The sequence below is a fragment of the Arachis ipaensis genome, chromosome B5 (assembly GCF_059453495.1).
Source record: "Arachis ipaensis isolate K30076 ecotype BB chromosome B5, ASM5945349v1, whole genome shotgun sequence".
In the NCBI taxonomy this organism is placed as follows: Eukaryota; Viridiplantae; Streptophyta; class Magnoliopsida; order Fabales; family Fabaceae; genus Arachis; species Arachis ipaensis.
The window spans coordinates 156,735,755-156,751,093 of NC_142440.1; the positions used below are offsets into that span (position 1 = coordinate 156,735,755).

The 15,339-nt window shown below is 28.0% G+C and overlaps 1 protein-coding gene across 1 annotated transcript; it reads left to right on the forward strand.

Moving 5' to 3' along the window:
- Positions 1-1,215: 1,215 nt before the first annotated feature.
- LOC107644754 (putative fructokinase-7) lies at positions 1,216-5,215 on the forward strand. Its single transcript, XM_016348679.3, has 7 exons — positions 1,216-1,601; positions 2,458-2,666; positions 2,865-3,077; positions 3,162-3,359; positions 3,491-3,631; positions 3,817-3,933; positions 4,865-5,215. The coding sequence occupies exons 1-7, from the start codon at positions 1,562-1,564 to the stop codon at positions 5,000-5,002; spliced, it is 1,056 nt and encodes a 351-aa protein (XP_016204165.1). The 5' UTR covers positions 1,216-1,561; the 3' UTR covers positions 5,003-5,215.
- The last annotated feature ends 10,124 nt before the right edge of the window (positions 5,216-15,339 follow it).

Below are 15,339 nucleotides of genomic sequence, written 5' to 3' on the forward strand. Positions count from 1 at the left end.
GATTGATTTTTATAATTTTATAAATTTTTTAGTTAGATTTTTATATTTTTTTAATCGAGTCTTTGCATTAATTTTTTTATTAAGTCTTTACATTTTATTTTTTTGTTTGGATTTTTGCACTAATTTTTTTTATTTAAATTCTTGTATAATTAAATTAATTACTATCAAGAGGGACTTAATTAAAAAAAATAGTGTAAAAACTCAATTAAAAAATATATAAAAATCTAATTAAAAATTTTACGAAACTATAGAAACTAACAGAATAATTAAACTAATTAAAAATTACATCACCGGTTTACGTGGATAATACAAATAAATTCTCTTCCTTTTGGAGGTATTTGAGTAGATTTTTTTCTTCTTAGTTACACCTTTCAAGGAATGTTGAATACTGAGATTAAATAGAAGGGAAGCTATGTGTCTATCCAAACCGAAAACCATTTTGCTTTCTTTCTAGTTGGTGAATATGAATATACTATTTGATCAAACTTTGAAAATTCTTATCCTCATACAAGCTTCTTTAAGTAAATTACACGTTTTTTTTTTTTTTTTATAATTAACGGGACAAGCGTCCAAAATTACACCTATTCTAGATTATAATTAAACGATATATTATGCATAATATTATTTTATTAATAAAAATTTTCAATATCACTTAAAGTCTTAAAAAAATTTAGTGCAACTCATCCACAAATTTATTCTATATGGACTATAGCATCTTTTCATATATATATATATCCAACCTGTTATATCTACATAAAATGTTATAATATAGCATAAAAGGGTAAGAAATCAAGGAAAAATAAATGTAGTTGTGTGAAAATCATATATAATATAACGTATTTTTTAAACAGAAATATTAAACTGACTACTACAAATTAAGAAAATCATATTTATTGCTGAATATATATATTAAAATAATTATATAAATAAATAAATATAATTAAATAATTATATAAAATATTTTACAATACAAATATAAAAAAAAGCTTGACACAAAATTTTGGAAAGAAAAAAGAAAATGAAAAAGAAATGAAGATGTAGAATTTTTTTTTTAATTTTTTAGGATATTTTTTAGTGTGTACTATAAATAAGAATTAATCTGTTATAAATTAAAATTTTATTTAAAATTTATTATTGACAAAAAATTATTATATTTATAAAAAAAAATTGAACTGATACTGATTTAAACAGACTAGCTAATTTAGTTCAAGATGTAGAACATTTTAAAAATAAGAATTTGACAAGAGGTTGAAGAAGAAGAAAAGTGAAAAGGGGAAAAGAAAAATAAAAACGTAGTAAGAAACTGTGTGCTTTGGCTGGCTGGCTCATTGTTGTTGAATTCCATTTCCATTCTGTCACCTCTTCTCTCTCTCTCTCTCTCTCTCTGAGAGTGCGTTTTATTAGTTTTCTATATTAAAAGCGAGTCACTCACCAATTTCTTTCCTTCTTTTCATCTACCTTGTACCTTCCTCCATTTACACACACACACTCTCGCTCTCTCTGCACAACTGCTTAACATTGCTTCTTTTTCTTGTTCTTGTTCTTCTTCTTCGTTGTTTTTATGCAACACTCTGCAAATCAAATGGCCAATTCTTACTCAGGTTTTCTCATCTTTCTTCTCTCTTTTACACTCCTCACGCTTTATTATTGTTGTTGGTTGGTTTTCGATCACTTGAAGCTTTGGAGGGATTCATTTGTATAGGTTGGGAGTGTGTTTTTCGAGCTAAAGATTATATCTTTGAGGTTTTTGTGATGTTGGGTTATGCTCTTTTGTTTTTTTGTTTCTGATTTGTTGAGCTAAATCTGATTGGAAACCTTTGTAGAGTGTGTTGTGTTTTGTTCTGTTCTTCTGTGTCTGGGCGGGTGATGTTATCTTTATGCAGCTGCGAATTTCCATGCAAAGTCAAAATCATCATGTATGGAGTTGTCTTTATTTGATCCACTTTCTGGTTGCATTTCTCTGATGCTCTTGTGGGATAGTTCATTTGGAAATTATGATTGGATTGGATCATATATTTGTGTGGGGAGATCCATGTGATTTAGACCAGGGCATGCAACTTGACCCTTTGTTGTGATCACAAAATGATTCTTTTGGAATGTTAGTATTTGATATCTGTGTACTTGAACGTCATATTTGCTAGTGGCATATTTAATTTAATATGCAAATCCAAAATTTGGGAGGAAAGAACACACAGCAGAATACAGATGAGTTGGTTCTTCTGGTTCTAACTAATTAGCATACAAGATGTTTCATAGTATACTAGAGAAAAGAGAATAGAAATGGTCTTCTCACAATGAAGATAACTTTTATTTTGCTTTCTATAGTTTTAACCAGCTTACCTAATTAATGGCAGTATCCTGAAGTGTCCAATTGTTCATTTTCATCATGTAATTACATTTTTGCTTGCAAAAAGAATGAGTTGTTGGTTTGAATCTGAAGGTAGGGCCTTTTCGCAGGTAATTCCAATCATATCCCAAAAGAAGACGCAAAGGAAACAAGTTCGCTGGTTGTTTCCTTTGGGGAACTGCTGATAGACTTTGTGCCAACAGTGGGAGGAGTGTCGCTGGCCGAAGCACCGGCTTTTCAGAAAGCTCCCGGTGGAGCTCCTGCCAATGTAGCTGTTGGTATATCTAGACTTGGAGGTTCATCGGCTTTCGTCGGAAAGGTTCGGTTTACTATCCTTGCTCTTGGTCCAGTTGATCAGTTAGTTTCTTTCTACCATCTATAAGTGCATTGTAATAGAGAATTTTGTTCAAACCTTCATGTTGTGCCGAGTATGCTTTCTCAAGAAGGCTGTGGCTGATTTTGGACATTTACCCTGAATAGAAAATCATATATTTATTTCTTGCAATCTGTGTATTAGGTTGGAGCAGACGAGTTCGGTTACATGTTGGCCAATATATTGAAGGAAAACAATGTTGACATGTCTGGCATGCGGTTTGACCCGAATGCTAGAACTGCATTAGCTTTTGTTACACTTAGAGCTGACGGTGAACGAGAATTCTTGTTTTTCCGGAATCCAAGTGCTGATATGCTTCTTCATGAATCAGAACTTGATATAAATCTCTTAAAGAAGGTATTTTTAATTTCTGTTTGTATTTTATGGATTGTGGCCTTAAACCTATGCTTAAAAGCCTCATATATGTAACATTGATTTCAGGCTAGAGTCTTCCATTATGGCTCCATCAGCTTGATTGACGAGCCGTGCAAGTCCGCTCATCTTGCTGCTATGAGAATTGCCAGCAATTCTGGTAGTATTCTCTCTTATGATCCAAATTTGAGATTAGCACTATGGCCATCAGCCGAGGCTGCTCGCAAGGGCATAATGAGTATTTGGGATCAAGCCGATGTCATAAAGGTAAAATACATTGGGCTATGATTCTAACACAATCTACAGTAATTGTCTAATTGTAATTACAAATGTTTAATTTTGAAAGTTTGTCATTTTTCTTAGTAGACCTGATGTGCTGTTTTCTTATATATATGCAGATAAGTGAGGAAGAGATTACATTTTTGACGGGTGGTGATGATCCTTATGATGATAATGTTGTATTGACGAAACTTTTTCATCCAAATCTCAAACTTCTAATTGTTACTGAAGGCTCATCTGGTTGTAGATATTACACCAAGGTATGCATGCTGAAATAATTTAAAGCACAATTTATCATTTCTGCATGTTTCTATAAGGGAATAGTACGAGTGGACTGTGTTAATGGTGGTCACTTGTGAATGAGATTCATAATGTAATGTGATATTGCGGTACAAAATGAACTGATGCAGGATTCAACGAATTCTGATTGCTGAATTTCATGCAGGAATTCAGGGGCAAAGTTGGAGGTGTTAAAGTCAAACCTGTTGACACAACTGGTGCCGGTGATGCATTTGTCGGTGGATTTCTCTACAACTTGGCTTCTGACCCAAGTATTCTTCAGGTATTTAGGAGTTTCGGTTCATTCTAGTTCTAGATTAAATTCAGTAGCAATTTTTCTGTTTAATTTTTATCATTGATGATGCTGGAAACTTAAATTATTTATGCATATTGATAGTGCAGTAGGGACTAGGAACAGGGAAAGACATTTCAATTCTGATGTTCTTTCTGTACCTTTTTCCTCTCTAGTCTTTGCATATATATTTTATGGATTCTAATGTTGGGGAAGGAAACATTGGTGTGAACACCGTATTTTGTCCTAATATATCTAAAAATAAATTAAAAAGTAGAAAAAGATATTATGCATCAATTAGGATTAGATTGCATTAAGAATAGCAAATGACATTAAAAATCGAATTCAATCATTTTCATTAAGTACATTTTAGGTTAAGAGTAATACAAATGGGTATAGTTATGCATTTGCAAAGGAGGGAGATCATTTTTTTTAGCCAAAGTTGCATGCTGCTTCTCTACACATACTTAGAATCCCAAATCCAAATTCTAAAAAATCAGTTTTTTATAAATTTAAAGGTTTTTCCTATTTTTCCATGATAAAAATTGGTGACGACTCCTATATTTTTCAATATTTTTGTCTAGCTCGCGTCGCTTCGTGCATAATACTTGGGCATGTTGTGACAAGGCATAAAGAAACTGAAGTTTGAGAAACTTTAATCCTTGCTAATGAAATTCAGCAGTTTCAAATGGATTTGAACATCTCCATTAAAATCTTGCATGGTTGAGATTTTTATACCATGACATGCATACAGACAGAATTGTCCTTACACCAAACATTTATACATAAACTTTCCTTCAGTGAACCGCACTAGATATAGCGAAAAGTTTAAACTAACCCTGAAATTTAGGTGTCTGAGTTAAAGATGTCATGAAGTCATAGTAGTTGAATATAAGTATATGCTTTTTTTCTCTGTTTGCAGGATGAGAAACGGCTGCGAAAAGCTCTATATTTCGCAAATGTATGCGGCGCCATCACTGTGACTGAGAGAGGTGCCATTCCTGCAATGCCTACAAAGGAAGCTATCTTGCAATTCTTACTAGAATCTGCTTCAATATAGAACTCAGATTTTTTGGTTATAACATATTCCATTTGTAGTTAAACTATAGCTTAGGTGATGCTGAGCTTCTTGTTAATTTTTTTTAACATTTTTTTTATCAAAAACTTTCAACTGTAATTTCCATATGTAAGTTCAATTTGCCTTGCTGTCTCAAGTTTTGGCTTGTGCTCTAGATTTAAGAAATAATATGAAAGGGGTTCAGTTTTTGAGTCATGGAATGAAGAAATGTTTATATCTTTCAATGATATGAAAGTTCTGCATTGTTTTCAATAACATATTCATGGATTGGTCTGTCTTACTTGGTTTGAAAATTCCTCCTGTGGAAGAATACTTCTGATTTAGATAAAATAATTGTAGAGTTAAAATAATGATTATGTTTTTCACAAACCATAGTTGTCAACTTCATTATAGCATCTTACTGAAATTAAATACCTGATCATAGATTACAGGGGCCAAAAAAGCTATATATTAGTATGAATTTTGGTGCACTGGGAGGACTTATCTTTCCAAACAGGTCTTCAAGAAAATGGCTACAAGCCCAACAATATCTTCATGGATAATGTAAACAGTGTAAAAAAATCTTGTTAGACTTAAAATTTTCAAGTCCATAGAAAAGAAAAAAGAAAGGACAACAATTTTTGAATGGATAATTTTCTAGCCTCCAATATTTGTGTTGTAAAAACTTATCCACTCCTAGTGAATAAAAATCTTTTATGTTGTGTGTGTGAGTATATAGTATACATGAGTATTGTGATGTTATAATATTTAGAGTTGAGGGCTATTCAACCCAACTTGACTAAAAAAGAAAAAACCATGGCATGGTATTATAACTTGTCTTCTGAAAAGCTTTGTCTAAATCGTTTTGTCTTGGACAATGGTGCATGGTCCATGGAACATTCTCTTGAATTATTTATTTATTTCAATCAGGATCATTTATAAAGTCACCAACCACTGATTAGACAGAGATTCAATTTAGTTCTTAAAATTGTAAGCATGCTTTATTTTAAAATGTGTGGCATGCATGCTTTCAAGGTTAGCATCAATCTATGATTGAAGGAAGAAGAATAAGAAGACAAGAGTGTACTCTAAAATGGTGGCAGGTGCCAACTGTTGGTGGGGGCTAGTGAGAAGTGAATTCAATTACTCTGTTTTTCTTGCAATTAAGAATCTCAGTGTGACTATTTGCCATAATGCCTATACTTGGAAACATACCTGACTCCTCAATAACTACACTTCAGTCACAATCTGTTATTAATACTGACTAAATATGAATAGTACAGCAATAAATTATGGGAATAGTGACTGTCTGACTGAGATTGTTGGTTGTTAAAATCTTGGTTGTTAAATTATAATTAGTGTCTAATTTTGGTCTCTAAATCTTTACAATTGATCTAATGGAGCCAAATAAGAGAACATAAACATAAGCTCTTAATCATCGGAGATTGGGAGAAATCAAGCGAAGACACTATATTAAACTTAAAATCTTAAAGTAATAAATTAATGGTTTTTTCATTTAAATTCTTCATTCTTTTATTTTTTTCAATATGAGACTAATTTCATATACTACTCACACTTGCAACGTTAACACTAAAACAAATTGAGTGTGAGAATTATGTACCATATATATGACTAGCTAACAACTATTGGAGAATCGCTAGCTAAGTTTTTTTTTCCACGGTATCCTTTAGTTCAATAGATCAAGGATTAATTCGTCGCGAATTAAAGTTCTATTTAAAGGTTTGCCAATTCGTTGCTGCATGCATAAAACAAAATTTAAACATCTGATATTTACTTAAGCGGACTAGTGAACTAAGTACAAGACCAATCCAACTTAGTTTAGTTTAATTTATTTCATTCTACCATGATCTTGTCAAAATTTATATATACATTAATTTCTCCTTAGAGATATATGTTTAGTCATATTAAAAAGGTACAATGTTCATCAGCTTATAGATGAAAATCAACTTTTTTTTCCTCCTAACATGGAAACTCATCATACGAGAAGCGGACCTTTAATTTGAACTCAATCCATGACATTCTACCAAGACTATATCTATTTCACTTGCATTCCACTGTAATGTTACATGCATCTCATGATAGCCTAGCTATTATATTATATATTATGGATTATGCTAGGTAACTAATGATTTTCTTGAACAACGAATATTAAAATTGACATAATTTAAGTAAAATATACTACACTTCAAATTATTCACCTAAACCTTAATATTAGAATAACCATCCGCACACCTAGTAAATTGAACATCTGATATATCCATTATTCACATTATTTAATATTTTCATTGTCTACCTATACTTTTCCTTATATTATTTATCGATAATAAACCTTACACAATAATTAAAATATATCTTGCAAAAATAATCATCTCGTTTTTTATATATCCTTTTATATTCTCAAGCATTCCTGTAAATTAATTAATTTCAAAGCAAAAAAAGATATATATAAACATTTTCATATAACCACTAATTATTTAAACAACTATATACATACATACATACATACATACATACATTTTAAAATCCTAAATAATATGATTACTTTATAGAACAACTCATATTTTTAAACTAAAAATAAATTCCATTTCATTTATTATTTCAATTTTTCTAATGGAGAATTGAACTTTGTTCCAAAAGAAGTTCCATTTATTTCATATATATTAGAGAAAATCCCACTTCCCTCTCCTGCGAGATGCTAAAATGACACCCTCCTCCCCTCTATTTTATAAATGTACATTCCCCTCCCTTCTAACTTTTAAAAAACCTCATCTTTAATCCATTTTAAATTTTGTGTTAACTAATATTAACTTTATCCATTTTTTAAGAAAAAATAAATTATTTTTTTAAAAAATACTATTAACAAAAATTTTATTTTTTATCGTTAAATTTTGCTTATCAAAATATCCTTTAATAAATTATTTTTTATTAACTAAATTATATTTTTACCAAAATACTTTTAAAAAATTAATAATTAAATTATTTTTTTCTAAGATACCTACCTTCAATAATTTTTTAAATATTAAATTGTGATTTTACCAAAATTTTTGTTAACAATTATTTTTATATTTTACTATTAATTTTTTTATATCAATATATATTATTTTAACATTAAATAAAAAAAATATTACTACTATTAATATGTATAACAACTAATATATATTGATATTGAAAAATAATCTTACTAAAATTTTTTATTTAATGTTAAAATAATATATATAGATATCGAAAAATTAATAGTAAAATATAAAAAAATTGTTAACGAAAATTTTGGTAAAATTATAATTTAATAATTAAAAAATTATTGAAGGATATTTTAGAAAAAAATAATATAATTATTTAATTTTTAAAAAAAATACATTTAATCAATAAAAGATTAATTTATTAAAGAGTATTTTGGTAAGCAAAATTTAATGATAAAAAATAAAATTTTTTGCTAATGGGTATTTTTTTAAAAAATAATTTATTTTTTCTTAAAAAATGGATAAAGTTAACATTAGCTAACACAAAAAATTTAAAATGAATTAAAGATGAGGTTTTTAAAAAGTTAGAAGGGAGGAGAATGTACATTTATAAAATAAAGAGGAGGGGAGTGTCATTTTAGCATCTCATAAGGGATGGGAGTGGAATTTTCTCTATATATTATTATATTTCCTCCAATTTTCAACTGAAAGAAATAATAAAATAATAATAATAAATGATAATAAAAGAAGAAAAAAAGATGGAACTTTGTAGTAGATAGATGGTGAGATCGTGTAAATTAAACAAATTAAACCCACCCCAAATCCCCATCCTCGTTCCCAATAAATAAATAATAATTAACTTTATTTTTCTTTTTCTTTTTATCTCCCTTTATTCCCTTATCTTTCCCATGTATATCTATTGTAGAAAGCAGTGTTGAAAAAGTTTGTAGTAAAGATAATCAAAATAGATTTGCACCAAAATAGCCAAAAAAGTTTGTCATTTCTACTTCTTTTGCTTTCCTTTTTGATGCTAAAGGGAGTTGTCAGCTTTTTCAGTGATCCCTTTTTTTCTTCTAATGAATGACCTCATTATTGTTGAATCATTCAATTAATCATCATCTCTTCAAACTTCAGTTCCACCCTCCTAAAAATAGACTAGTGTTCATCATAGTACCAGAAAAATCACAAACAACAAAACCAGCTATTTGCATCATCATTCAACAAAGGAAAATAATTGATAAATAAATTTCTGAATATTTACATTTTAAACTATTGAAGTCTTCTATGATAATAGATATGAATCAATTATGTTTAAATTAAAATCTTTTATTCTAATTATAGGGACTAATATAAAAATAATATATCTACATCTATTATTATTGAAAACTTTATTAATATATTTTTTTAACAAAATTAAGTTGTTCGAAATGTAAATTCTCAAAAGCTTATTTTTTATTTTAATCCAATAAAAAAAAACACAAACAAACATAGCGCAAGCAACAAGTGATATATAACATCATATATGTTGTTCAAGAAACATAAAACATATATATAAATCATGAAAATGGTGATAGCCAATGATCTCATAGTCTCGATATCTCTTGCCTTGTTCCACCATTTATGCTGAAATACAGTTAAATCCACATGTATGCATGTCACCCCTATTAATTACTTAGGCTTTTGTTGTTATCATTATTCATTATTGTGTCTTGCTGTTTGAAATTTCCCGCTCTTTTTTTTTTTTTTTTTTTTGTGGTATAGTAACATGCACATTACACTATTACAGGATTCATAGCTGCCATATCAGGTAGTTATTAAATTTGTGTGACATCAGCTATATTAATAAAGATGGAATATATCAATGGATTTTCTTCCTTTTCATTAGTCTACTTTTATATTTTCAGCTGCAAAGAATATAGTCAGTGACGAGTATGGTGGGGTCAAGCCCCCATTGAATATGAGTTTAATTTCAAAATAAACATAAAGAATTAATTTTTAATTAGTTAATATAAATTTAATTTTTAATTTTTTAAAATTTAAGATTTAAAATTTAGGATTTAAATTTTAAGATTTAGAATAAAAAAATAAAAATTAATTAACGTCGAATGAAAAAACTTTGCTTTCTAAGTAAACCCTTATTTGTTTTATTTAATAAATAAAATTGAGAAATTTTATTAAATATAATAAATATCATATATACTGTATCCTTCATTTTTTTAACTATATTAATTTAATTTTACACTAACATAAAATTTACACAAAATTTCTCACTATAAACAAATTATATATATATGTTTTTGAATTTACGCTGAAAAATAGCAACATTTTCTATAATAATTGAATTTTCGCTGATAATACTTTTAATTTTCTAATACCTGAAATTTTTGTTATTTGAGTTAGACAAAGGGAAAAAAAAGTAAAAGGTCTGTCTTGGGCTTCACTTTAACGCTCATTTTTTCAAAATCTCCTTTTAAAATTTAGAAAGAAAACTTTATCCCAAAAAATATATTTCAGAAAAAAGAGAAGGTTACTTTTTTGGATATAAATGTCTGCGCTACGTTACAATCTCAAACTTCCATGCGGTAAGAACCAAAGAGAATATGATTCTCTGAGCATATTCCCCTTTTTATCCTATCCTACCTAAGCTAGTTCAAAAAGCGATGCAACCATATCTCTCAACTCTAATGTCCCTCTTTATTGTTTATAACTGTGTTTTCTCCCTTCCATACAAGGTGATTTTTGTCTAATCAAATGTACCTTGGCAAACGAGAGTTTACTTTGGTCAAACCGGTAGGATCAACATCCATACAAGCATTAATTGATCATGAATAATTATTTGGATAAAAGATTAATTTAAAATATAAATTTTAGTTTTTAATAAATATATTTAAAAATTTTATTATGCGTTTAATAATTTTATGTAGCTAATAAATATTTTTATTTTGATTAATATTTAGTCAGTAATAATTTATATCATTATTTATAATAATTTTATATACAAAAAATATAATTTACACTTATATTTATTAAAATTTATATACATAAATTAATAAAATTTGTACTCATATATTTAAAATTTGTACATGTGAATTAATAAATTTATATTGATTAAATAATAATAAAAAATACTAAAAATTATTGTTTGGAAAAATTTCTCCTGAATGAATTATATAAAGCTAATACTAATTTATAAGTACAATGTTGTAAGTATTATTACTTCATTTTATTTACAATAACTGTATGTTGTTTTGTAAACACAATTCATTCTACCCAATATAAATTGTCAAAGCTATAATTATTATACTCTTTTTCATTTTTTATCTGTCACAAAAAATATTTGCATAGTGTAATGACATGTTTGTTTAACGATGTTGGGTTTTATAAACCCACTCCGTCACCTGATTAAATAAAAGTGTAAATTTTATCCTAATATATAGTACGTAAAATCAAACTCGTAAAGATATGATAGCTAAAGTTTTACAAAATCTTAAAAGAAGTAAAAAGCAAGATCTGGTATAATGTTAACATTGAATGGAACATGAATGGGAAAATATCAGGGAAAAAAGTTGGCTTTACCAACGCCGTTACCTTATCAATAGTATATTTGTCAACTTCTATCAATTTTTATTTATAATTGTGTTTAATGAAAATGTCTTTGTAGATGTATTTAATAAAAATATCTTTTTTATTACTGTACTTAATAAAAGTGTCTTTATATATATTTTTTGGATATATTTTCTTATACATATGTTTAAAATATAATAATTAATTATTATTGATAATAAGTTGACAAATAATATATTAATACTTTATACTTTTCCATAAAAAAAAAATGTGGGCACAAAAGAGATTTGTATACACACATTGGCTTAGCTTATTTGATTTCTATTACTCCTATATCTTCTAGATTTATTAATAACTTAGTCTATTATTTAGACATAATCATACCTATCTTTCATTAAATTAGTATGAAATTAGAATAACTCGATGATTATTTGTGCACTCTTCTAATCTTGCCTAACATATTCATCAGTAATAATTGATGATTGTGATCTTCAAGGAAGAAGTGCTATATAGTATAGGAAGAGTTTTAAGTGTACCAAAAATACTGATGTTTTAGTTATTTTAATCGTTGATTTAAATTATAAAAATATATATAATATATATTAATTAAAATCAACAGTTAAAATAACTAAAATATTGATATTTTTCGATACACTTAAAATTTTTTCTATAGTATACATCATTATTGGTGACGGTGTAGGGCTGCAATAAGATAAAATATACTATTCATTAATTTGTGAAATTTCTTAAAATTACAAGTTAAATAATAATAACCATGAATAATAAATTAAACAACAACAAAAGACATTGTTGTAAAAATAAGGGTAACTTACATTAATAAATTAATTGGAGATCAATTTTATACAAATGTCCTAAATAAAAATTGATTATATATTTTTTTAAATAGATTTATATAAATTGATTATAAAAACTCTATTTAAGTATTTATATGTAAATCGAATTAAATCCATTTAATTTTACATGCATTTAAGTAAATTAAATTAGACTAATTCGACAGAAGACACATTGTATCATTTTTGGAATATGAATTAAATTCTTTGGTAAATTTAATCAGCCTAATTCGATTTAGATCTACATAATAATAAAGTTTTTATTGTTCACAAGTAGATTAAGTTTAATTTTTTTTATTATTTACAAGTTTTTATTAAAATTGAATATTTTCAGAGCATAATTTTAAATTTACTTGTGAATTGAATTAAATTGATTCAATTTTTACAAGTAAATTTAATTAGGCTTATTAGATTTATAAAAAAAAAAATTAAAAATAAAAAATATATATATAAGGGTAAAGTATATTTTTTGTCCCTGAAGTTTGACAAAAGTTTTAAAAATATCCCTAAGTTTTATTTTATTTTAATTTTGTCCTAGAAGTTTTCGATTTGCATCAAATATACCCCTAATGGCTAATTTTTAAAAAAATTTAAGACCAATTCAACAACAATTTCATAAGACCAACCCTCAACACAAGCAAATCAAGCATAATTTTCATACATTATTATTATATTGGTTTTAATTTTTTTGAAAATTTAGCCGTTAGGGGTATATTTAATGTAAATCGAAAACTTTTGGGACAAAATTGAAACAAAATAAAATTTAGGGGTATTTTTGAAACTTTTGTCAAACTTTAAGGACAAAAAATATACTTTACCCTATATATAATGTATCTTCTGCTCTAGTAATCGAATTCGATTTACTTAAATACTTGCTACATCAAATTGGACTAATTTAATTTACATATAAATGTTTAAAATATAAATTTATTTAGGATAAATATATAATCAGTTTGGGAGCCACTCAGATAAAGATGTCAAAAACGTCTTTTTAAAAAAATATTTTTTTAATAATTAAAATTTAACACATATAATCAATTAAATTGTGTTATTTTTATTAAAATTAGACTGGACAAATCAATTTAGCCAAAAAACTAATAAATTAAATTTTGAATCGGTCTAAATTAATATTTTTTATAAAAAATAACTATAATATCCCAATTATAAAAAATAACTAAAATGTCCATATTATATATATATATATATATATATATATATATATATATATATATATATATATATATATATATAATTTTAAAAACTCTAAATTCTAATCCTACGACGACAGAGAAGTAAAGGGCTAGAATTTAGGATTCTCAAAACTAATATATATATAATAGAAGTATTTTAATCATTTTCTATAAAAAAATAATATTAATTTAGACCAGTTTAAGATTTGATTCACTACTATTTTTTTATTTAAATTAATTTATCTGGTCTAACTTTAACAAAAATATACAATTTAATCGATTATATAGGTTAAATTTTAATTATTAAAAAATATCTTTAAAATTTTTTTTTTAAAACATTTTATCTGACTCCCAATCAGTTTTTATTTAAAATATCTACGTAAAATTTATCTCCAATCAATTATCTAAAACCAATACAATATACGAGTATGTGTACTAATCTTGAAACAAATGAATAGATGTTATAGATCACTAAGAGGAGACGTAGCTACTAGCTAGGGAGGGTTAAGGTTAAGTGTCAAAGGATTGTAGCTAGCTAGAGAGTAGGGTGTGGATTCCCCTGTCAAATCTTGTCCTTTTATAACCAATCAATTGGGCAGTCCTGTCGAGGGGTCAAATTCCACGTGTGACCCTACAATCGAAGGGCTACCCTCAATTCAAACCCCAACTCCAACGCCTTCTTCCTTGCTCGATGTTGGCCCCACCACTTTCTCACGTGAACAACCCACGTGACACCGCTGTGGCCCATGTCACCCTTCCCTTCCAAAACGACGCCGTTCCCTAATGCAGGTTCCACAATGTTTCACAACACATGTTCTGTTTGATCATTCAAATGCAAGTAAACAAGATGTTAAATTATGTTAAAAAGGTGTAGTTATTTTCATATTTTTTTTCGCTAAACAAGAAAAAAAAATATAGGTAATCAACAATATTTTTGAACAATATATTAATAATATGAATTAATACAAACAACAACAACAAAGCCTTGTCCCACTAAGTGGGGTCGGCTACGTGAATCAAATGACGCCATTGTGCTCTGTCATGTATCATGTCTACAGAGAGACCGTTTACATGTAGATCTCGTTTGACCACCTCATGGATGGTCTTCTTAGGTCTTCCTCTGCCTTTCGCCCTTTGTCCATCTTCCATCTCATCCACCCTCCTGACTGGATGTTCTATCGGTCTTCTTCCCACATGTCCAAACCACCTGAGACGCGATTCAACCATCTTTTCCACAATGGGTGCTACTCCAACTCTCTCCCTTATATCTTCATTCCTTATTTTATCCAATCGCGTATGACCACTCATCCATCTCAACATCTTCATCTCTGCCACACTCAACTTATGTTCGTGCTCCCCTTTAGCCGCCCAACACTCCGTACCATATAGCATAGCCGGTCTTATAGCGGTGCGATAGAATTTACCTTTAAGTTTTAAAGGCACTTTTTTGTCGCATATAAAACCAGATGCACTCCGCCATTTTGACCAACCTGCTTGGATCCTATGATTTACATCCTGTTCAATCTCTCCATTATCCTGTATGATGCACCCAAGATACTTAAAACTTTTAACTTTTCGCAGGATGTTTTCTCCAATCTTCACCTCTATATTGGAGTTTTCCCTTCTCAGACTGAACTTACATTCCATATATTCCGTCTTGCTACGGCTTATGCGCAGACCATACACTTCTAGAGCTTCTCTCCATAACTCCAACTTCTTATTTAGGTCTTCCCTTGACTCTCCCATAAGGACGA

Bases quoted from the DNA above. Each gene is read 5' to 3' on its own strand.
- LOC107644754 (XM_016348679.3), top strand. From the start codon at position 1,562: ATGCAACACTCTGCAAATCAAATGGCCAATTCTTACTCAG. The intron at 1,602-2,457 runs GTTTTCTCATCT...GCCTTTTCGCAG, and splicing joins AATGGCCAATTCTTACTCAG to GTAATTCCAATCATATCCCA. The intron at 3,934-4,864 runs GTATTTAGGAGT...CTCTGTTTGCAG, and splicing joins CTGACCCAAGTATTCTTCAG to GATGAGAAACGGCTGCGAAA.